This window comes from Pieris rapae, chromosome 8 (genome assembly GCF_905147795.1).
Source record: "Pieris rapae chromosome 8, ilPieRapa1.1, whole genome shotgun sequence".
In the NCBI taxonomy this organism is placed as follows: Eukaryota; Metazoa; Arthropoda; class Insecta; order Lepidoptera; family Pieridae; genus Pieris; species Pieris rapae.
In genome coordinates, this window is record NC_059516.1 from 5,192,062 (window position 1) to 5,218,221 (window position 26,160).

Here is a 26,160-nt window from a genome sequence, read left to right on the forward strand (position 1 = left end):
ACTTCGGAAATTATTGTATGTTATAAGTATATGTATATAAGTACCTACCCAAACAAAACTCAAATTTAGAGTTGTCAAGTTTCAAGTGAAACTTGTACAACCAAGTAAAATAAGTTGCTGAACCTGATACCTGATGGAATCTGAAAGTGGGTACTGGATCTTGAGGATGGTAAGCAGTAGACATACCGTCATTGAGCTCGTTGTAATCAGCTCAGCGAGACGATACTTGAAATGTGACTAAATGAACCTGATGATGGACTCCGAAGGTGGGTACTGGGTCTCGAGGATGGCAAGCAGTAAACATACCGTCATTGAGCTCGTTGTAATCAGCTCAGCGAGACGATACTAGAAATGTGACTATATGAACCTGATGATGAACTCCGAAGGTGGGTACTGGATCTCGAGGATGATAAGCATTAGACATACCATCATTGAGCTCGTTGTAATCAGCTTAGCGAAACGATACTAGAAATGTGACAATATGAACCTGATGATGGACTCCGAAGGTGGATACTGAGTCTCGAGGATGGTAAACAGTAGACATACCGTCATTGAGCTCGTTGTAATCAGCTCAGCGAGACGATACAAGAAATTTGACTATATGAACCTGATAATGGTCTCCGAAGGTGGGGACCGGATCTCGAGGATGGTAAGCAGTAGACATGCCGTCATTGAGCTCGTTGTAATCAGCTCAGCAAGACGATACTAGAAATGTGACTATATGAACCTGATGATGAACTCCGAAGGTGGGTACTGGATCTCGAGGATGGTAAGCAGTAGACATACCGTCATTGAGCTCGTTGTAATCAGCTTAGCGAAACGATACTAGAAATGTGACTATATGAACCTGATGATGGACTCCGAAGGTGGATACTGAGTCTCGAGGATGGTAAACAGTAGACATACCGTCATTGAGCTCGTTGTAATCAGCTCAGCGAGACAATACAAGAAATTTTACTATATGAACCTGATAATGGTCTCTGAAGGTGGGGACCGGATCTCGAGGATGGTAAACAGTAGACATACCGTCATTGAGCTCGTTGTAATCAGCTCAGCAAGACGATACTAGAAATGTGACTATATGAACCTGATGATGAACTCCGAAGGTGGGTACTGGATCTCGAGGATGGTAAGCAGTAGACATACCGTCATTGAGCTCGTTGTAATCAGCTTAGCGAAACGATACTAGAAATGTGACTATATGAACCTGATGATGGACTCCGAAGGTGGATACTGAGTCTCGAGGATGGTAAACAGTAGACATACCGTCATTGAGCTCGTTGTAATCAGCTCAGCGAGATGAGCTTAGATATAACATGCTGCACTCGTAGGTTTCAGAACCAAGAAAAATATTTAAAATTTCAACTGGAAGACGAATCGTTGAAATTGATTATTTTTTCAATAAACTCAAAGAAATATAGTGGTATTATAGTAAATATTACCTAATATTTATTTAATATTAAATATTAATAAGTTCATATAGTCACATTTCTAGTATCGTCTCGCTGAGCTGATTACAACGAGCTCAATGATGGTATGTCTACTGCTTACCATCCTCGAGATCCAGTACCCACCTTCGGAGTCCATTATCAGGTTCATATAACACATTTCTAGTATCGTCTCGCTAAGCTGATTACAACGAGCTCAATGATGGTATGTCTACTGCTTACGATCCTCGAGATCCAGTACCCACCTTCGGAGTCCATTATCAGGTTCATATAACACATTTCTAGTATCGTCTCGCTAAGCTGATTACAACGAGCTCAATGACGGTATGTCTACTGCTTACCATCCTCGAGATCCAGTACCCACCTTCGGAGTTCATCATCAGGTTCATATAGTCACATTTCTAGTATCGTCTTGCTGAGCTGATTAAAACGAGCTCAATGATGGTATGTCTACTGCTTACCATCCTCGAGATCCAGTACCCACCTTCGGAGTCCATTATCAGGTTCATATAACACATTTCTAGTATCGTCTCGCTAAGCTGATTACAACGAGCTCAATGACGGTATGTCTGCTGCTTACCATCCTCGAGACCCAGTACCCACCTTCGTAGTCTATCATCAGCTTCATATAGTCACATTTCTAGTATCGTCTCGCTGAGCTGATTACAACGAGCTCAATGACGGTATGTCTACTGCTAACCATCCTCGAGATCCAGTACCCACCTTCGGAGTCCATTATCAGCTTCATATAGTCACATTTCTTGTATCGTCTCGCTAAGCTGATTACAACGAGCTCAATGACGGTATGTCTACTGCTAACCATCCTCGAGACCCAGTACCCACCTTCGGAGTCTATCATCAGCTTCATATAGTCACATTTCTAGTATCGTCTCGCTGAGCTGATTACAACGAGCTCAATGACGGTATGTCTACTGCTAACCATCCTCGAGATCCAGTACCCACCTTCGGAGTCCATTATCAGGTTCATATAGTCACATTTCTCGTATCGTCTCGCTGAGCTGATTACAACGAGCTCAATGACGGTATGTCTACCGCTAACCATCCTCGAGACCTAATACCCACCTTAGGAGTCCATCATCAGGTTCATATAGTCACATTTCTTGTATCATCTCGCTGAGCTGATTACAACGAGCTCAATGACGGTATGTCTGCTGCTTACCATCCTCGAGATCCACTACTCACCTTCGGAGTCCATCATCAGGTTCATATAGTCACATTTCTAGTATCGTTTCGCTGAGCTGATTACAACGAGCTCAATGACGGTATGTCTACTGCTTACCATCCTCGAGATCCAGTACCAACCATCAGAGTCCATCGTCAGCTGATGATGATGACTCGGTTTCGGTATTTTAGCAATACTGACATTAAAAAGTTTTAACCTCAGAACGAATTAAACATGTAAAAAAATCATGTATGTACTAGTTAAATAATTGGCAGCCACCATTTTTTCTAGACCAATATTTATTTATAAATTTTTATATTTAGCTAATAATTGGTTTCGTATTCACGTAGTTTTGTTAGACTATTCACTATTTTGTTAGACTAGATGGCGTTAGTAAATTATTGTTTGTAGTAGAGGTCAAATCCTCAAAGTCATCGGCGTATGTTAGAGTCTTAATGGTGCAAATAGACTGCGTAAGGGAAAGTCTCAGTAGTATTATATGCGGTTACGTACCAACCAGTTTGTAACCCCACATACTTTTTAATATAATTAAATACGCATTATTACTTCAAGAGCTTATGATTTGTATATTACAGCTGTACAAAAGACTCTAAACCCTGAGTTGCATAGATTAGTGAAGGCATTGTGAGGAAACCTCTTTCTTCATCTCTTAAAACTCAAATCACACGTGTCAGGCACATAAGGCTGATCATCAACTTGTCCTTAAGCATTAAAACGGATGTCATCTGCGGTCAAGACCCATATAGGACTGACGCGCCACTGGAATTTTTCTCCAAGACATCAGTGCTCCGGATATTGGGAGAACTACCTACTATATAAATCGTCGGAATCTGTATGTCTGTCGCTATTGGACAAGGCACTTTGCACCTGTTCAATCGAACATTATAACTTTTACACTATTATTTATTTGTATATAGATAGGTTATTTGTTATACATAAATATTCCTTTCGTAAAACATAGAACCTAATAACACAAGACGGGTAATTTAAATTTAAAAAGATGTTTAATATTTATATTTTTATGGCGTAAAACGTTTACATACACTTGTAAAAGGAATTACTGACAGTGCTTGACGCGTTTACAAGAAGAAAGTACTGCCATTACAGATTTACGCAAAGTAAAAGTTATAGCAATAAATAAGGATTAAGTTATTAAATTATTGCTTGAACACGGAAAACAATATTTGCAATATCGTCATTTATATTCAGTTATATTGTAGACCTTATTTTGATTCTCATAATTTGAATTATAATAGTAAAAAAAATATGCATGCCTACCTATTATGTATTACCTAGTTTAATCTTACTTTTGACACAGAGTACTAGAAATATTTCGTATATCGTAGTGGTTTAGAATAAACAGGATTAATTTTAATTAATTTAATATATTAACTGGTTTATTACAAAGCAGTGTTCGTTCTAACTCTGAGGTGCTAACAACAATATATTTTGTTACAACATTTTCGTATAACATTTTATTCTCGTTCTTACTTTGAAAGGTCTTGAAAAACATTCTTAGGTTAGTTTCGAAGTTAATAGAGTTATCACCTCTTACCTATTACAATATAGTGAAACAGATACAGAAATATAGTTTAAGCACCACTTGATTTTATTTATTTTATCATTGTATAAACTTTTTTAAAGATTTCAACACGACTTATAAATAGATTTATGTAAAATACATGCATTAATTATTAATTGTGTTCATTGTAAGTAGTTTGGAGAGCAAAAAAGTAACAAAATTAGCGGTAGTTAAGAGTCATTTAACATTATTACAAAATAATCCGTTACATTGTTATTAACGAGTGTGATCGAATTATTTTTTGTTGCATCTCAACGTGATAAAATTACATAGTTGAAATTATCGGCGTCCACATAATGCCAATTAAGAAGTCATTGATCTCTTCCATTAATAGTCAATTATTGTCCTAACTTGCAAGACATTTAATATATAGACGTTATAGTAGGTACTAGGGCCCTGACAAGCTGGTAACGGTGGAGTGATGCTAGAAAAATAGGGTCATCACCTACCCGTTAGTCTCCCGAAATTAGACACATTTTGAGTTTTAACATGGCTCTCCCTGCTCTGATATAAGCTTAGGATGCCGATACCTACTTAGGATATCTTAGAATAGGCATAACGTTCAGTGACGAAGACTACGAAGGTAAAAAGTTGGTATTAGGTTGATAGTAATATTTATAGTCGAAATAGAGAAAGGCGTTTGAATGGGAGTTGCCAACTTAAAATAAAACCATAACATTTTATTCATTCAATAGTAGTTTGAAATATGTAGTATTATTATTATATTATTATCTTAGATGATAATAGGTTATATTAGGCTCGGCACGTATTTTGGTAGGATTTCACGGTAATATTTTTATGGGAACATAAAATAACATTTTACTTTCTCTACGATTTAATGGTGATTCTCAATACGACATAAAATAATTATATCTTATTTGTTAAAATTTCGATGTGTAATGAAGATAGTGATGTGCTTGCCAATTAGGACATTACTAGTGCGCCATATCAAAGTAAATTAACATGAAAACATGTTCAGACAATATAAGAACTAACTTTGTAAAAACATCAACGTTAGAGTCTTGATTTTTTTTTCCTTTTCTCGAATAGGAACATGGAATAGTTAGAGTAATTATGTATTTATGGGTTTATTCTTATCATTAATTGATACATAGTAAGGCGCTTCCTTTGAGCTTTTCTTATAATTAAATACAGGGAGCTAATTATGGTATTGGAACTCAAGGTATTTATTGCTGATCGTTATCAAATAATTTGTTAAAGAATTTTATATGCTCAACAAGTCACGTAAAACAATTTTTAACACATTTCATCGGCGCTTCTTGTAAAATATAAATAATAGATAATAAAGCATAAACAAATAAACAAAAATATCTTTATTCATATAGGTAAACAAGTACACTTATGAACGTCAAACTCATATTCGTCATATTTACAATAGTATATCTTATTCTAATGTTATATCAGGGTTGCTACTTAATCTATATTATTAAATACTTATTCTATATAATACGACCTGCAAATTTGACAAACGAGCAAATCTACTGTCCCTTGAAAACTAGCACCCATTGAAATAGGTATTATTTAATACCTATTTAGGTAAGCGTGGGAGTATAAGCTACATGGAGCTTTTTATGGCTGTTCCGTAGGCTCCTTTGCCCCCATCATAGAAAAAAAAAACGTTTGAGGAAATGGGTAACATATGTCATAGAATATAAATCATAGACACGATATATATGGTAGAATGATGATCACTTTTTCTAAGTTATAAATTATTTATTTATTCCATATATTGTACGAGGAGTTTCTTATATAGTAACGTAATCTATTTCAAGTTTATCAACTTGTGTTGATTGAAATAGAATTATGGTTTAGTGTTTTCCGTTGCAAAAACTTTATTATAAACTTTTGAAGTTAGAAACCGTACAATTTAAATAATTATAAGCCAACAATAAAACACGGAAGCCACGGAATAATATATATGGTTGAGGCATTTGGAATTTTGTACTGGGGATGGTGACAGGTACTCGCTACTCTAACCATATGTCCAAAATTGTAGACTGTTAATTAGCGTCGTAAGCTATAAGCATGCTGCTCCCTAGTAATTGGTCACTATGTCCATATAAATAAGGAAGGCCTATTTTTTTGAAAATCCTTATATATATGTATTAAATCTTTTTTGCGTGTGGAGCGAGTGGTGACCCACCTGTGGGCGTGGCTAGATCACTTTTTACTGTGTTCTAAAATAGTTTAGATCTACAATGAGGTAGGTAAGGATCCGCTAGTATCTTATAAAATCTTTGTTATTTTTTCGTATTATAATGTTATCAGATGAAATATCTCGTAGATATAACTAGTATCCCTGAGTTTACATTACTTATGTCGGACAAGCTTTGGTTTGGAGAAAATTGTCACTCAAATTGATTCTATATATATTTAATAAGTAATCAATGAACTCTTAAATATAATTATTTTCTTAGAATTCTTGTACAGTTTTGTAGTTTACCTCTCATTCAAAAAGAAAGTTTGTTCTCGTCACATTAGTGACGTTCAAGCGTCCTATCTGTGAGAACATATTACATAAATTTTGTCAGAGTATATGAATGATAAAATCAGAAGACCACATTTTTCAAACTTTCAATCTTTAAATTCGAATACCCTTACAAACAGATTGGGTGCCAGATATTCATATCAAGGTAGTTCACATGTTTGAATCAATTCAGTCTCTAAACGACAGACTTTAATTAAATAAAAATTGCTTTCTCACGATTCGACTTGAATTTGCAGACAGTATTATCCTTTTTTAATTCCATTCTACAACAAATGCAGTATCAGTACAAAAATAAACAATTATTGTATAAACGTATATAAATACTCTATACTCAAGCATAATTGGGATTTTCTTAAAACGCCATTGCCTAAAAATATAATTGGGTTCAATAAACGTATATAAAATGCTAATTATCACAATTTGTGTAATCGATCTTCGTACAGGTTATTCACTTTGTATATTTTTTTGCGCTTGCAATATATAAACTAGTCTGTAATTAATATTAATGCAATGCCAAAATATTTATCAATGTTTTTGCTGTTAAAACCACTTTTTCTATATTCTTCTATTTCTAAACATACATTATACATAGGGGAACAAAAATATGTCATAACGCTAATATTTATATGACAATTAGATTATCCAAAAATAAAAGACGACGAAAACAGAAGACATATTGCTACGAAACCTTTTGGTGTTAGTCCAATGGAAAGATTTTGTCTAATATAATAAGACAAAATATGACATTCTTTCACTATCTTCTCCTGGAATCGCAGGAAAACAAAACCTTAAATAATATTTGCTACATTACATCTCTCATTATATTAAAACTTGGTTTATAACTACAGACAGTTCGCCGTGGAAAATATCAGTGAAGCATAAAGAACATATAATGTGCTGCATATGTCATTTATACTTTAAAGATTTTTATTTAAGATTATCCCACGCACCGAGGCTTATTATAATAAATAAGCTCGTATAATAAGTAAGATTAAACTCCGCTTAAATAAAAAATTCTATAGGTCTAAGGGTTGTCTCATCATGTTAAGCTACTAATAGAATAAAATATCTTTGCTAATTAAATGACCATTCGAATCAATTTATTAAAGTCGAGTAAATTTTAACAAACACTCACGATATTGTATACGAAGTGGTGCAATAGTTGCGTAGATAATTTATCTTAAATATAAGGTAAATTTAAGATAAATATTTTGGTAATATTAATAATATTTCGTTTCACAGTTTAAAAAATTGTAATAAATCGCCAGTTTGGCTCTAACTAAGAATCAAAAATAACGTTCGTCCGAATATGGTTAGTTGATGATTGTAATAAATATATCACTATTATATCCCCTTCCTATATACCCTTGTTATCCTGTTTCCCGTTTACGTCGTTAACTATAACAGTGCAGTAAAAGGCTTTTACGGAGAGCAGTCAATAATTACAAAATGATATACGCCTTCCGCCCTTGTCTTGGTGAATGAGTATGTCTTGTAATCTTTGCAATGCATTTACCACCGGTTTCTGTGAAAGTTATGAAAACCAAAAGTCTGAAGTGTTAAAAATTTGAGCTTAGAAGTAAAAAAGGTTAATAATTTTAATAACTATTCAAAATTTCACCGAACCCAATAATGTATGTGTCAATCTCAGATAGAATACAATCTGAGATTGTGGATTGAAAGGCCGTGACAGTTAAATATGAAATATAAATAATAATATATACGTATTCATAAACAATTTCGTCATCGCATAAAAATAAAAAAAAGTGTGATTAAAGGCGATGTCTTATCATCAGCGGCATGTGTTGGCGAACGCTCTAAACATTTCATAACAATATTATTAAGGTAGAAAAAATACAACGATACAAGGAAATGAAAATGTTGAAATAATAATTTGATTAATCCATCTCACGAATGCGTTAAGGCCTAATGGCTGCACTGCGCATTTTACACAGCTTATTTTGAACAGTAGGTTTTGTTTTTTATCGTTCTGTGAACTACTACTAACTATCATAAGTAAAGGTAACTAAGAGTGTTGAAATATAAGTAGCATTAGCTAAGTTATTAAGCCCATTTAGGTATCTTTTTCCACTGTTTCACTGTTGAACTGGTTTTTTTTCTTTATAAAAAGAGCTATTCTAATAATAACGTCGATTCCTTACTCATGAATCAATATAGATATTTACGAAACCCCAGGCAAATGCGGTGAAATACTTGTATATATATATATATATATATTTGCTATCACTAACTTTTTTGTAGGCTTAATAAGGCAGTTTGTAAGTAAAGATTTTTTTCACGACTTACTTTTCAAATCCGACTAGCATGAAAAGTATTTGTCGGGTAAGCTTATGTTACTCACAAATACCGCTTGGTAAAGGAATTACAAACGTTACCTCTTTATAAGTAAAGATTATATTGACTGGTAAGTTAATGGGCGTTTCATGTAATAGTTCCAACTGTCTGAACACATGTTATATTTCAATTTGATTACAACTTAATGTAATCTTAATGATGACGAATTTATTAGCTTTTTGCTAGTACTAAATGGAGTACAGAAATGCCATGCATCCAATGCAGTATAAATAGAGGTGAAATTGAACCAATGGTATGAACTTGACTAACAAATTATCTTTTATATACGCGACCATAATAAGATGAAAACTTGCGCTACTTTTTACTTCAGTAGACTACTTGAACTTTTTCGACACTCTAACAAAAATAACTTACTTAATATAGAGAAACAGAAAAGAAAATGATTGTAATCAATAAATTTGTTAATGAAATAACATCTTTATACAAATATAATGCCCGTTTGCGCCCTGTTCTATAAAAAAAAGCTTACGTAAATGTAATCATAACCCATTTAATGATGAAGTAATAAAACAGGTTTGCAATCAAACCCTTTGAGGTGTCCGAATAGGAAGTGTTAATTATCAGGTATCGCGATCTGGTTTTCTCTTGATATTTTAAGGTCTTGTTTTTCACATTGAATAAATTAATAGGACGGATGTATTAAATTATACCTTATCGTTTTTAAAACGGGGCAGCTGACCGATAAAGCATCTTTGTATGCAACTGTAGTCTGTAGGCCACTCTTTCTTACCTACCTTGGGTCCTTGATTAAGAACCTACCTCTTTTGACCACTTGTCTGTGAACCTTGATTGTCATTATAACCAATAAATAATAATCTAGTATTACACGAATATTTAAGTTTGAGCATAATTTTGTGACACTTTTGATTGAAGAGCGCGAAAATTGTGTTTGTTTCGCATGTGCAACTGCACTAGCAGCTTAACTAACTATAGTTTATTAGTAAAAGCCATTTTCATTATTTTCAAATCATCATCATTCAAATTAATCTTTTGATAATTACGAGGCTCGGACATAAATCAAAATAAAATATCATTTATTTATTGGTAGTAATGAATTGGTAACTTCGGAATGCCAATAAAATATTATCTAAAAAATTAAATGTTAATTCATTTTATTATTACCTTTTACCGAGGCACTCGCTTAAATCGCAAAGTGGTTTTGTAAATATTTTTAAGGCAACCAAATTATACCCATTTTGCACATTTTTATTTAGATATAATAAAATAAGGAAGTAAGTAAACAAAGTAAGAAGAATAAATGTACAGGTTTCTGATAGAAGCAATATACATGGTAAATAAAAGCACGCTTTACGCTTAGGGAAAGGCACGAAAACACGATGTATCAACCTATAAATATCTAATATACACTAATATATTTAAGACACCTGGTTCTAAAGAGAAATACAATAGCAGGGCACATATAATTTTAACTGACATATAAATGATACACCAATTATTAAATTTCTTTACACTTTCCATCCTTTGTTAAGAATATTATTTTTTAAATAGTTCTCTTTATAATATAACCATTCAGAAAACTTCTGAAATGACTAAGCCCTAGTCTAGTTTGTTATATGTAAAAAAACTACTTTAAGTATCAAGCCAATTTTTATTGTATATAATCATTACTCAATGGCGACGCATCTTATCATCTCGTCAATTTTTCAAAGCCCCATTAGGCTGCCATGACACCTATTTGCAAGTGAGAGATAAGAAAGATTGATTCCATAACTACGCCTAGGAGCAAACAGTATGCAAAACTATAGAGAATTTCTCTAGGTACCTTAAATATTCCTGTAATATGTTTTAGGAGCTTATGATAAAACAATACATTCCAGCTGGGTAAATAAGTTGATATGAAAACTGAATTTGATATAATGTTGTTAATTGTCTTGATTTTAGTCTTGTCTATTACTTGTTTATTTTTCGTCTTGTCTCTTTGCTGTAGTGTATAATTATAATTTAACAGAAGTGAAATAAGATTAATGTGTAAATTTCTATAGTTCATTAACTAATAATTTTTACTTAAACATTTCAAGTCTTATATCTATATACCTATCAAAATAACGTTTTATTTCGCAAAACTAGACATTATTTTTTAGCGCAGGTCTGTAATAGCGAAATAATTTTTAAATCCACCATTATGTGGACCCGGCTGCCCACTGAAGTATATCCAAACCGATTCTTAAAAGGTCGGCAGCGCGCCTGCGAGACTTCAGTGAATTATCAGAGTAGATCCAAGTCTCTTACCGATTTGCCTCCTGTAACATTAAAAAAAAACGCTGCAGAAGTTCTTGTGATTCTTTTTCCTCATTTACTTGTACAAACAATTATGTACAATACAGTATACACTCGTATATTTATTACGTAAATCCGTTAGTAGGAAAGGAATCGTTAATTAGTAGTATAGGAGCTACCTCTTACGTTTATTCAGTTAACACGTCATTATTAATCACTCGCCGTGTAATGGAAAGTGTTTCGTTTGCATATTTTTGCATAGTTCTTTAGATACATATCAATTTGAGTGACACAAGACAGATACCCTAGTAAATTAGCAATTTACACAACCAGTTCAATGTAAAGTGATAATTTAGCTTTTTATACAAGTGAATCAATCCATCAAGTGTAAACGAGCCTGTAAACACTCACTCAGTTACTTGACATTATAAATATAGCGACTACGTTCTTTTGTTTCTAGTATATTAAATTATATCCATATCGATTGAATGCAGACTTTGGTATGAAGCTAAACATCACGACAGTACGATATACTTAAATAGCGGAAATAGAGAGAAAGAATTTTTCATTACGCAGAATTCTAAGTTCTTTCTAAGGGTTTTGTTGTTGGTTATTATATACGTATATATACTTCATTCTATGTTAAATTTACGGAATAGTGATTTCACTGGCACCACTTTTTTTACTATTTGTATATCTTGTATATGAGTAAAGTGCCTTGTTCGTAGACCATGTTTCCTTGCACAAATTGGTCTGACCATATACCTTGACCCTGTGTACCTATAATCGACTTTAAATGTAGGTTCCCTTATAAACTTAAGCATAGCGGTTCGTTTAATATATTTATGAAAATTAAAACGTGTAGATTTGCATTTTATTACAAAAAATTGATACTTTAACTGTTATCGCTGAAAGGAAGTTCTTTAAGATCTCATTTCAATTATGTTACAAGAGACTTCCTCATTTCTTTATAAACGTACCATATTACTGAAATATACGTCACTTACAATACTGGTTTATTTTGTCTAACAGTAGTCAGCTGGAGAATTATGGAGTTGATATCTCCTCCCACAGGCTGTCTAACAATTTATCTCACTCTATACATTTGTTGATGGTTATTTGTGTGATCGTTCCGCTCTTAATATATGCCCAATTAGTTGAAGTTATTAATAGAGTCGGATATTCGTAATATGTTTTAGGGATCGATTGAAATCAAATTGTGTCAGTACTTGATCGTCGTTAATATTTAAAATCAACGTTTATGAAGGTCGATCATCGGCAGATCATCGTTTTATATTAGTATATATTTTATTATTAGAAATAATTAATTCAAGATCATAGTGTACTTAGGGTAGGAAAGAAACACTATGTACGAGTAGGATTATAATACTTAGCGTATAACAGAGGCGCCGAGTAATTAGATGACGGAGCATTAATTGCTAATTCTTCTCAACCATTCTACTCCTTGATTTGTCAACGGGCTAAAAATATAAATTTAGAAGATTTCTTTTTAAATGACTGATTGAAAGCAAATAAATTATATTTAGAGTTTTATACGTCGTTATAAATTTAATGTTTTTAAGTATTAATTTTGTCATTTCAGAACTACCACCATGAGCTGTTCCGGATTGTTGGTCAAGTTGGTGCTCGTCAGCCTCATCCTTCACACGCACAGTGCGCCATCAAGAAGATCACGAGATGCCAAACTACCAGAAGAATCTACCACGAGTCGACAAAGCAAGTTGCAAGAGAAATTTAAAGAAACTACCACCACTACTGAATCTTCACCCACAAACAGACGCAACAAAGCATTGAACCTATTTGGCTACTTCCCATCTTACTTATCATCAGGTCTAGATTACAGCGAAGATGATGATGATGACGTAACCTTCTCCGTCAATGACGACAACTTCGATGATGACGACTTATCCCGCACAATTCCCTCAAGACGCCGACAGCAGAATAAGAAGAAGAACGGCAACGGAGAAAACTTCGCGAATGATAACATAAACTCCCTGCAATATGATAACTCACCCATTTTCTATATTAGACTCCCTCCCACCCCGTATATGTTCGTTCCAGGATTAGGATATGTATCTCAGCCACCCAGTATTGGACCACCAATGCCGCCAATGATGCCACAACCAATGCCAGCACAAGATCCTTTCATCAATCTGCCTTTAGATTTTGTTTCTAACGGAAAACCAACCGGCGTATATCAATGGGGTGGCGCACCTCAATTTCCTCAAATGCCACAGATGCCAATGGATCCCTATGGTTTTGGACAGCCAATGATGCCTCAATCTTCACGCCCGAATTATAATCCCTCTTATTCAAAGCCTAAACCAACTAACTCAAAGATCACGAACTTGAAGGGCCCATATGTATTCAATGGAAAACCTAATGATAGTGTCTACGTGCTACGAGACACATATAACTCTATTTATTCAGACGCTCTGCAGAATTTCTATCCTTAGATTTAGTGTTGGTTACGTGAAGCTCAATGGCTCGTATCGAGCCCATGTCCGTTTCAATTTTATGTGCACTAATGATGTATACCTAATTGGAAGATGTTATTTATGGCAAGGTTAAAGCATAATTCATGAATTAGACTTATCTATAAGTTTACTGTCAAATTGCGTGTATGAAATGGGAACGTTCTGGTGTGGTGACCGTCGTAGTTTAATGCAAATATAATTTAACCGTGCAAAGTACTCTTTAAAGCAAATCTACAAAGGCGCCATTACAATTCACGACAATTCTAAGTAATATTTAATCAATAAGGTAATATCCAAAACATTTAAACTAATTTATAATTTTTATTTGGAAAAATTGTTTAATATAAATGATCAATTTCGATGGTATACATTATTAAAAATCGTCTGAAATAAAATGTCACAAAGAACGCGTAAATTTGTATTCGTAGATTTGTATTGATAGATAAGTAGATAGTACAATAAATTATCTATAGAAACATAATAAAATATTCTTCGCATATAAATAGTTTTAACGACAAAGATTTTATTTTCGATTTTGTCCACGAAAGTAGAATCTAAATCTAATCTAAAATTGAACACTAAACGTTTTATACAAAATTGTGCCGATTATTATGTTTTTTGAGATTTGCAGTTTCTGTTTGTGATAATTGAGATTGTATAGATATAATTTATCTACCCTTACATATATTTTTACTTTTTAGAAAAAATTACTTTTTTTAATGAATGATGTTAATTCATTAAGGTACTTTAAGTGGAGTCATGAAATTTTATGTAAGATCTTTTAGTTGTTAATTTAGATTATAAGTAGTATTTTTATGCTTTTAATAACATAATAAATTTATTTATTTTCTTACTATAAGTTAGGTACAAATAAATGCTCAAATAAAAAAATATCCGTCCACAGATACTTATATAGATTAATTTAATTGTAGCTTTATGTGTGGTATATTTTTATACTAAGCGACGAGATAAAATTAAATCTTTTGGTGTTTTAAGAAATTCGTAAAAGAAATACATACATACATACAATGTAACAAATAGATAGTCGAGAATAAAAATGAATAAGTGATTTAGTTTTAATTATTAATTATGAAGGATTTTATTATACGCTAAGGAACATTATTTATGGTATTAATGAATAAAGTATTTCGATATAATACGTGTTTTAATTATTTAAAAACAAGGAAATCCAAATATATGTACTGTAGATTTGGAATTTTCTAAAAAAACTACATGAAAAACAAAGCGGCATGATCTAAAGACTGGTACGGCCGAGAGACAAATAATATGATTAGTATAAAGGTAACACGCAGTAAGGTAACTGCTTTTAAAATAATTACTTTAGAAAAAATGTATTGCATAATATCTGAATTACAATATGTATTTAAAAATGTTAATAAATTATAATAACACTTAATAATAAAATAAAGTTAGGTTTGACTTCCGAAAATAATAAAAAAGCTTTTAAAAGCTTCCAAATCTTTTGCTAAAGCACTTAAGGCCAGGTGATAAAAATATGAACTTTTAATCTAACTAAGCTGTATTTGGCGCCACCAAACGGACAATCATGTAATTAAAAAATACAGATAATATTGTGAATTCTTTAACGCATTACACAAATAACAATTTAAAATTCTTAACTACTGGCAGCATAGACAAAATATTGAGTTTTTACGTATTAGGATGGCTTTAATAAATGATTATTATATATTAATAAAAGATTAACGTATCTCTTCGTTTTCTGTTTTAGCGCAGTTTCTTATTCTGTCAGTTTTAAACAGCTGACATTCGACATTTAAGTAATTACAACTGTTATATGTCAATGTCATTTTACAAACATATAATTGACAGCATGATTCAAGTGCATGCGAAATAAAATAAAAATACTAGTTTTTGCAGTGTAAAAATAAATTATCATTTTGCAATGCCTTTGAATTACAAAAATAAATTGACTGTCTCTGTTATTTATATTGAAATGGAAACGTTCTGTGTCATAAAGCGCTCGTTCTAAGTTCATAAGTAGTGGCTTCAGAAAATACACAAATATTTCGTCTTAATTAGTTTTGTGGTGTGATGTTTCGAAGTAGGAGCTGGTTTGGGGGTGGATGGGGTCGCCCCAAGAACCCCCATTCATTGGAAAGGCTCAAATATCTACATAATATACTTTGTAAGAATACAACTGTGTCTGAAAGTAATCGTGGCATATTGGTGGAATCCTTAAGGTGTATTGCTGAAATTCTAATATGGGGAGATCAAAACGACAGTTCAGTGTTTGAGTGAGTATTGGTAAACAATAAAACCACATTTTACAGTTGGAGAAAAAAATGATTTATAACTCTTTGTAGTTGGCCTTGATTACCAATAAACTATTAATAAAATAAACATTAGCAACTTTTTTTATTTACAGCTTTTTTCTCGAAAAGAATATGTTATCATATTTTCTTAGGATAATGAGGCAAAAATGCGGAGGATCTTCCTATGTATGTGTACAATTACTACAGACACTTAATATTTTATTTGAAAATATAAGGAATGAAACATCACTATGTAAGTTGAATTTAGGATTATTGTTATAACACAGCCTACTACTTCTAGTACTGTTTGCTCTCTGTCTTAGTTACTAAGTCCATGTAACTTTGGACTTTTCCTTTCCATGGCTTTACTTTGAAAAATGTAGAAGCCAAGTAATGTTCTTATTGTGGTGTAATAATAATTTGCAATTTTAATGCATGCTATATGTAACATTTTTATATCCTATTATGTTATGAAACATATCAATGTGTAACATTCTGATAATAGAATCACTATAACTGGTAATCCCAAGTAAGGTTATGTAGTAATTAGAAACCTTATACTATCAATAAAATATTAAATTAAAAATATATTTGTTGTGGATGATGCATACTGTGTTTGTTATTTGATAAAATAGCCATATCTAGATACATTGTTTATAAAGACTATTTAATGAAATTAGTTAAGAAAAAATGGTATTAAATCTCTGAGTGACATTCATTCTTCTGATTAAATATGTTATAAAACAAATTTAATCAAAAGAATGTAACACCTGTATCATATTCTTTACCTTGTTAAATACTGTTTAAAGCATTGTATGAATTGAAGATTTAAAAAGAAAACTCTGTTTTCAGATTATTTATTGAGCAATAACCATGTCAACTCAATAATTGTACATAAATTTGATGTTTCCGACGAAGAAGTTATGGCATACTACATTTCATTTTTAAAAACGCTCAGTTTGAAATTAAATAATCACACAATTCACTTTTTTTACAATGAGGTAAGAACAATTATTTTATGTTTGCATATTATATGTTATAGGTTAATAATTATGTATTTACTAACAACTAATTGACTATAGACCTTATGATAAATCTTGGACATAGTCCAATTGGTCACTACTTGATAAATGGATTCCATACATCACAGATATGTGATATTTAGTGCGGAATACATATTCCTGCAAATAATAAAACCTGTGGTAAATAATGAATTATAAAGTATGCCAAGTGTGGGTACACATAATATTTCTATGACACCTTGTTTCTGTATACCAATCCTTGAAGCTACAATATTCATGGATTGGTATACAGAAACAAGGCTCATTATCCCTTGCTTTAAAAAAAAATACATATGAAATAAACAATAAGCAGATTTTTAAAATGTTGTTGCCAGACTTATTAAAACAGCATATTTTGTCTAAAATGTCAAATGTCAAAAGATCATTTGTTTTTTTTATTTTAAACCAGTAACAATGTGACGAAAAGAATGTGTTGTAATTGTAAGAGCTTTTAATAAAAGTTTCAATTCAGTGTAAGGTTTAAATTTATATTAACATTGTTTTTAAAAAAAAAATTGTAAAATTTTGTATTTCACAAATTTTCAGCACACTAAAGACTTTCCACTGTATACAGAAGCAATAAAATTCTTCAACCACCCTGAATCTATGGTTCGCATAGCCGTCCGTACCCTTACATTAAATGTTTACCGAGTTCAGGATGCCAGTATGTTACGGTTTATAAGAGATAGGTATGCCTAATTTTTTTACGAGCTGTCATACTTCTTGCATGTGAAAATGAATACTAAACCAAATGAAAAATTGTACTTGCCTCGTTTGAAATGTACGAGAATATACTGGTGATTATTTGATTTTTCTTTTCAAACTGTGCTTCGAACATTTTTTTATAGAACTGCAGCACCATACTTTAGTAATTTGGTATGGTTTATTGGCAAACATATCTTGGAGCTAGATGCCTGCGTAAGAAACGATGCTGAGTGAGTTGATTTTTACACTTAATTTTTTCTTCTTTAATGAAAGTTTAATAAGAAAACTTATTTATTTTTTACGTTTGATTTTGTATAAGGTATTTATCAAGCATTCATAAATGCGAGTAATCGTTTTTTAAATTTGTAAGAATGTGACGGAAAATTCGTAAAAATCATTACGCATTTATTTTTATTAGGGTATTCATAACAGTGAAATTTAATTACAAAACAGACGTCTCTTTTTCAGCCATCAATCGCAGCAAAAGCTGGATGACCTGGTCGCTGAACATTTAGACCACTTGCACTATATCAATGATATTCTATGTCTCAACATTCCAGATCTTAACGATGTTTTAACTGAACATCTGCTGCATAAACTTCTAATACCGTTATATATTTATTCTTTGACATCGGAATCTATTAAGCGTCCTTCTACCTCTTCACCGTATAACCGCGATCATATTCAAAGTATAGAAGTAATTACGAGAAATTTAGAAGCGATTCTGTCCGGCCGAAGCTCCGATACTCCTCCCCGTTTGAAATATCCAATACAGAAATTGGACTCTGAGGATGACTCAAAACCTTCCGTCTCTTGCGTTGTCTCTCTATTTCTTCTATCTCAAGTATTCCTAATCATCACTCACGGCCCAATAGTTCACGCCCTAGCTTGGATCATTATACAATCTGACTTATCGATATTTGACGAAGGGGCTATGAAAATTCTAGAAACCTATGTCAGTACAGCAAAATCCAATGTCAAATTGGAGTTTTCAAAACCCCAGCTGAGCTTGGAAAAGGCTTTAGAATGTTCGACCTGCCATGATAGAGATTATACGACCCCGGAGTATAGTGGGGCCAAAGCTTTTGGCTACGAAACAGACCATTCCAGCTGTGATCTTGATCCAGAATTGGTGTCGAATTCACTTCCGTCCACTTCCCATATAAGCGAAACGTCAAGTATCGCCCACGACTCAACAGAAGACTTAGTCACTCAAGTACAATCGATTAAATCGCCCGTCAAAGAAAATATGCCTGATTCACCTCTCCCAGATTCAGGTATAGACTCAACCTCCTCAAAGACAATGTCAGATCTCAATAATATAACGGACGAAGAGAAGCAGCAATTACTCGTCTCGTTAACAAATACAGAAAAAACATTGACACTAGAAAATATCATAGACAAAGAGAAGAGAGACATAGATAATAAACCGTTTCTAAAGACTATTTTAGACTCGTTGGATTGCAATGAAGATGATTATAAAGCGTTGTTTGCACTGTGTTTGTTGTATGCTCTCATTAATAACAAAGGTAAGATTGTTTTTATATTAGTTTTAAAAGTCCAAAAACGTAACATGCATTTTTTTCTAATAAACTTGGATTCGGTTGCCATGCTTAAAAATATACTTTTGCCACAGTTATTAAGGTGTTACTAGATTTGAGATTTGATATAGTACTTAAATGTAAGTTTAGAAGAATATTATATTAACTGACGTTTATAAGTGTATGTTGTGTTACTAATACAATTTAAAAGAAAGTAAGGATTAGATAAACATATTTTATTTCCTATAAAATTTTGTTTCACGCATTTATGGATTTCTAGTTGGTAAGACTTATTATAAAAATTTGTTACAATAAAGTTCCTGTGGACACAAACTAATTGATTTAATTATAGGTGTGAGCAGCGACCTCCTTGACACTTTACTAAAATCTGAAATAGACGACAGTGGGAAGGTTATAAATGAAAGTCGAGATGAAAATGAAGGTCAAGAACACCAGACGAAACCGAAAGATCATTTCAACGCCCTGTTGGTCGCCAAGTTGATGTCCATAGCCCATCTTAGCTGTAAACCAGGTATAAATAATTCATTTATTTTTTTTCCTATTATATAAGTTTTTTTTGTAAGTTTGTGATAAAAGTACTGCACCGAGAAATTGTTTTACCGTTAGAGTGCTACTATTAGTCATTTTTAAGTAAAAAGAATTTACGAAAATAAAACCAGATTGAATGATACATAATGAATATTCATAAAACAAATATATAAAAAAAAATTATTTTGGAATATAAGATCATCAAGGTATCACTTTTTCCACGTCATAAAATTCGAACCTGTAGGCATCTCTACTCATTGTCAAAGAAGACAGAAAAACAACTCTCGGTACTCTTTTAAAAAAGCAAATCATCCAACAATACTACAATTATTAAAACAAATATAGCAAATTAATTAGAAAATAAATAATCTTATAGATACACATATCCATATAAAACAAAACACCGGCAAATATATATATACAAGGGCAAGAGACTACATAGATTATCAAATTATATGAAACACAAAACATAAGTATATTAGAAAAAAATCAAACTGAAAATAAACTTTCCATCAATGACAACTTAATTTTTTAAATATAAAAATATATTATTACTACTGCCAAATAAAGGTTTTTTTCCCGCTTTATTAAATATTTCCTCTTTGGTAAGATGGAAAATGTTAATATCTTCACAATTTTGGTTATAATTAAGTTAGCTAAAATTCTAAACATTTGTGTTCGTACTTCATTGGTGTTTTCTACATACAAATTTCAGCTTCAAAAGTCCGTCTCGTGACCTGTGAAATAACGGCTCGTCTACTAAAGATAGCTATGGAAGGATCTAGTGGAGTACCAAGTGCAAGGCATTTATCGGCTGCGGACAATCTACGCGCACGCTCGGCGGCATTGGCCAGGAATTTCTATAAATGCGACGATATTTTCCTAGACATGTTCGAAGATGAGTAAGTTTTAATCAAATAATGAGATATTTTGAAGAATTTAAAGTATTTGACTTTGGTTTTATTATTTAGAAGAGTTTTGATCATTTAGTTCCTTTACTATTTTTTTTCCTTTGTAATTTGAAAATCCATACTTAGTGTTTTTAAATTATTTTTTATAGAACACAGCAAACGGGCAATGCCAGAAGAGCCGCGAGTGCGTTACTGCCTTTTTATGATTTTTTTTTAATGTACCTACTTTATTTTTAATATGTTAGGTTTATTAAACTGAATTTAATTATAAATTACAGGTATTGTGAGATGTGCAAACGACCGCTCAACGTCGAATGGCTATGCATGGATGCGGCCATCTTGTTGCCGCCAACAAAGACCCCGATGTCTGGAATCGCATTCGAAAAGAGGTTGCCCAGTGGCGAGGTAAGTTTTATTAAAATATAGTAACTTTAATGGCTAGAAGTCTTCCACGGTTCGATTTTCTAGGAATTTCTTTTTCCGAGCCGGCGCGCTGTGGAATCAGCTTTCAGTGGGGAAGTTTTCCTGGGAGTTACGACCTCCAAATATTAAGTAAAAGAGCATATTTAACTTTTCAAGGCCGTTTACGCATCCTTTCATAAGCAGGCTGCAGCCGTAGGCTCGTTTGCCCTGTCAATAAAAATCTCATTTTTTATACTTTTCAATTATTATTGTTATTTTAAAGTATTTATTATTCAAAAACATGAGTGAGGATGATTTATTTAATAATTGAAGTGAGTTACTATAATTAAATAATAAGGATAGATACACATTTAAAAAAAAACGTACAAAAATCTGCGTATGAAAATAAATATTGGTAAATAAATTAGTTAATTGGATTTTAGATGGAACGAGCGCGTCGTGCTATTCGTACGTTCTTCCTTATACGTGAACTGTACCTAAAGCTCTCTGGCAAACAAGAAACTCAGTTGCCGCTCGCTAATCATGCACCGTTCGTACAAGTTGGCAAGACTTTGGATCTCAGTACGTATAAAAATACAAAAAAATCAAAATCAAAAATCATTCATATAGGTAACATAATGTACATTTATGAACGTCAAAAAAAGAAATATACATTAAATGCTTCTAATTTTACATTTACTGCCAGTTCTCAAATCAAGGGCGTAAAACGGAAGAGAAGAACTGGCAATAAACTAACTCTCTCTTTTTGATCGCACTGAAGTTTAAAGTTTGGATACAATTTTTATGCCAATAAATATAAAATAGATACAAAAAGAGATTACAAGAATCATATCATCATTCCATATACATCACTACCCATATAACCCATAGGACCCATATAAAATATTGTATACTTTCCAGATGACTCCGATTTAATATCCTGTGATATAACTCAAAAGGATGGAACATGGCAACACCGGTTTCTAGCAGTAGACAATATTCAGATAATTTTAGTGGAACCAGACAAACAAAAACTTGGCTGGGGTGTCGCCAAACTTGTTGGGAGTTTGCAGGATTTGGAGGTAAATATTGTGCTTTCAATATATTAATATTTGGGGGCGTGAATAATAAAAAAATTATTCAACTTGTTATTTTCCAGGAAAATTAAATTTCTGCAGAAAATGTTTGTCTTAATGAAATTCTGATGCAATTTCATATCATCCGTAATTTTTCAGATAACAGGTGATAAAGAGGACCCCAGATGTCTACATCTCACAATTCATAAGCCCCGGGTTGGATCAACTGGGGTCTCACCCCGAACTGTGTTGCTGAGAGCAAAGTTTAAATTTGATGACCATATACGGAGTATGGCAGCTAAACAACGGTTAACTAAGGTAATCTAGAACCTTTTTTTTCTATACCCCGCGAATATCATTTCTCGTTATGCCTAGTCATACCAGTTATTATTATTTTAGTACATACCAACATGGAACATTTTGCTATGCTGATATATACCCCAGAGACTGTTCGGTTTTCCGGAATGAAAACTTTTTAGGTTGTTCTGTGAATTTTTTCTATATGAACCTCAGAGTTCATGTCATAATCTTTTAATTAACAGATAAAAAATCGGGGTTAATTGTAGAGGGGTGAATATAAAGGGTTGTATGTATTTTTGTATGTCATATCATAAAATAATTAAAACAAAATTGTTTAATAAATAAAAGTAATGGGCTAGACACTCCTTATTACTTAAGGGTTAGATAGATAGTAGCCAGACCTACTGAATATGCATAATAAATTTCATAAGAATCAGTCCAGCCGTTTTGGAGGTGTATGGGAACTAACATTGTGAAACGAGAATTTTATATTTAAACCTAGTCTTGCTATAAATACTGAAACAAACCAGCTCTTGACATTAGCACAACCAAAAACACTTTTAACCCGTTACAGGGTCGGACGAAAGCCCGCCAAAAGAAAATGCAACAAATAGGCCGATTGCTTGAAGTGTCGGGAATATCTGCGCCAGCCGTTGCTCCGAGACACAGGCCTTTGTTCGCAAGACCATCACTAAGCACCGTTAGGAGGCATTCTGGTATGTACTTTAAAGTAAAGGTACAATTACAGCTTGTAGTGAATAATAAAATGTACGAATTATACGAATAGTACGAGGTAAATTGGAGCTGTCAAACTAAATTATCGTAAACTTCCTGCAAGATATGTAGGTATTATAGTTATGAAACGTACCTAGTACTATAAAACTTATTATAAGTTAATAATAATAAAGATAAGATACTAATATTATTAAAGATTTTTGTTACAATAATTCCTGATAATGAAGGGATTTTCGTTCCACTTTTTAAATATCGCTTATTGTCTTTGATAAGGCGAGTACAGTAATTTTAAGGAAAGTCTAACTATATTCGGGTTGGAAGATTTTTTTAAAAACTATGCATACGATCCAGTTTAGTGGGTTTTTGGACGAGTAAAATAAGTTTATGTTAACTAAATTTGCACATTTAAATTTAAAAAACATGCCCACGAAATTTCTTCTGGCAATATTATCATATTCATAAAATTATAACAAATATTTTCAGGCATAGATGGTGATGAAACAGATCGACGTATACGTCGTCCCAGCGGGCACGTGCTAAAAGATGGCGTCATTGTATACCGTGAACGTACAACTATGAGCAGAGACAGGTAGTTGTGCCGTACATTAGAAATCATCATTAATTCGTGAATATAGTTATATATAAAAAATGTATGTAGCATAAATCTTAACTAAGATGTAGACATGTTTCTCTCAGTTGTACTGATATTTTTTTATATTCCAAGTGTGATGCGATACTAAATTATAATTTACATATAAATTAAGACGTATGATAACTACTCCCTCCAAACAAATTGATCAATATCACTTGTCGTATGAATAGTACTTTAGAAAATTTTAGACAATTATAACGATACTTATAATAACTTATATTTTATTATTTAAGAAAATATGTGTTATTTTTTATATGTATTTGTTTCTATAAACAAATGGTTCTATAACGCAAAAGTATCCATAGTTATTTTTTTTTAATTTATTAAAAACTAACCTCCAAAAAACTTTATAGTGTTACATAATGATATGTATTGCCGACTGAATTCAGTTGACATGCTTCAATTCACGAATATATAACACGTGATCGATAAACTAGACGCAATAACACTTAAGCCATAAATTGCAGCAGTGTGTCCCGCGGCAGCAGTGGCAAGGTGTCGCGCGAGGGATCGCAGGAGGAGATCCCTCTCGAGGATATCCGTAACCCTTCACACTCTGCCACGCCCTCTACCAGCCGACAGCAGGTATACCATTTATCGTTTATGGATAGGTTAAATATTCAGACTTAATTACTTGGATACTGGATTTTTCATTACCAAAAATGTTTAATTTGTACAATTTTTTTTTTAGTTTTGTCTGCTATATAAGGCTTTTAATAAAGTCTGTCTTCTTCATCGTGATTTGAGTAATATTAAAATTTTACCCCCAGACGCGAGTCTAAATTAATTGTTAATAAAAGATAAATTATTTTTACTTTAGCAGAAAAAATTTATAAAATATATCTATATTTATTATAGACATATTATCGCGATAGGCGTTGTTCTGTACACATTTCTTAAACACATAAATTGCCCTTAAATAAAAACATCTCATTTGTTCTCTAATAGACACAACATTTTCATCAATATTGGTTCAGCCCTTAAGAAGCTTCTTTTTTTAGTTTTATGACTTGGTAACATAGACATTTTAGTCATAACTTATTTGGAAAATGTTCAGTACTTTGGAGTCACAACACTTCACTAAATTTCGTCATTTAAATTGTTTGAAATTGTTTTATGTAATTATTTATTTATAATAAACATATACACTTACATACAATTATCTTTACAGCCTATGTCAATACGACAATGTGGAGAAACATTAATTTAAAATATAATAATGTACATATAAATAATAACCCTCTGTGGGTGTTTTTTTTATTTTTCCTTATTAGGGTTGCCAAAAAAAAATCGCATGATTTTGTATATTATGAAAACGAATTGTTAATAAATAAATAATCAACCTACGTACCTAAAGGATTCTTGACAAAATTAAACATATTTGCTCAGTAAGTAATTTGTGTCAATTAAAAAATATCAATTTCAGAGTACTCCAAGCACATCTCAGCTTCCGAAAGTTTCTCGTACACCGTCAGAAGAAACATCGTTCATTTCGGGTGAGAGCAGACCCAAAAGGAAAGGTATCATTGAAACTATTTGATATCGACACGATCTATTTTGGGACATCCATTAAAGGGTATAAGAACTACATTTTCCAATTATTTTTTATCATAAGACTAAGTACATTCTTGATAATAACTGAAGCACCTTTTAAGTACGTTCATCTCTTTCTGTCAGTTTGAGTTCACTCTGTGATAAAAAGAGACGGATGAATTAAATTAGGAATGTTTTTTTCGTCTCACTTCATGTTGTTTTTAGATAAATTAAATTTATATTTTTTATTAAACTATTCAACTTCAATTGTCAAAAACTATATAAAGTAATATTCAATACGCTGTATGAAATGGAAGTTAATGAAAAAATATCAGTGAAACAATTTAAGAATACTTCAATTTGTATATTTTGAAGTTATACTTCTTTTGGTGCGTTAGGGAAAAAATATGATAGTAAATTTTAACGATGCGCGCGCATTCCGTCACAAAAAAACCGACACTCTGAAGTTAGCTATCGTCAACATTTTAGTTTTTTTCGTCGTTTTTTCTACAAAAGAAGAATAATAAAATTTTTGAAAAGATTTTT

At 32.3% G+C, this 26,160-nt stretch overlaps 2 protein-coding genes across 3 annotated transcripts in view; both read left to right on the forward strand.

Moving 5' to 3' along the window:
- Positions 1 to 15,012, forward strand: part of LOC110996254 — a 61,072-nt gene extending 46,060 nt beyond the window's left edge. The window contains exon 4 of the mRNA XM_022263841.2: positions 12,961 to 15,012. Within this exon, the coding sequence (XP_022119533.1) occupies positions 12,971 to 13,834 (864 nt within the window). The 5' untranslated portion in view covers positions 12,961 to 12,970 and the 3' untranslated portion in view covers positions 13,835 to 15,012. The remainder of the gene's footprint in view (positions 1 to 12,960) is intronic.
- Positions 15,013 to 15,714: 702 nt separating this feature from the next.
- Positions 15,715 to 25,921, forward strand: LOC110996228 (protein CLEC16A homolog). 2 transcript variants are annotated; one of them, XM_022263797.2, is made up of 16 exons: positions 15,715 to 16,131; positions 16,263 to 16,402; positions 17,002 to 17,150; positions 17,757 to 17,899; positions 18,059 to 18,145; positions 18,369 to 19,444; positions 19,809 to 19,988; positions 20,721 to 20,907; positions 21,195 to 21,321; positions 21,762 to 21,900; positions 22,240 to 22,400; positions 22,554 to 22,712; positions 23,269 to 23,410; positions 23,913 to 24,018; positions 24,549 to 24,666; positions 25,508 to 25,921. In XM_022263797.2, the coding sequence occupies exons 1-16, from the start codon at positions 15,929 to 15,931 to the stop codon at positions 25,619 to 25,621; spliced, it is 3,231 nt and encodes a 1,076-aa protein (XP_022119489.2). In that variant the 5' UTR covers positions 15,715 to 15,928; the 3' UTR covers positions 25,622 to 25,921. The 2 variants fall into 2 exon arrangements, with proteins under 2 accessions (XP_022119489.2, XP_022119490.2); XM_022263798.2 differs by having other exon boundaries at positions 18,384 to 19,444; positions 25,508 to 25,920.
- The last annotated feature ends 239 nt before the right edge of the window (positions 25,922 to 26,160 follow it).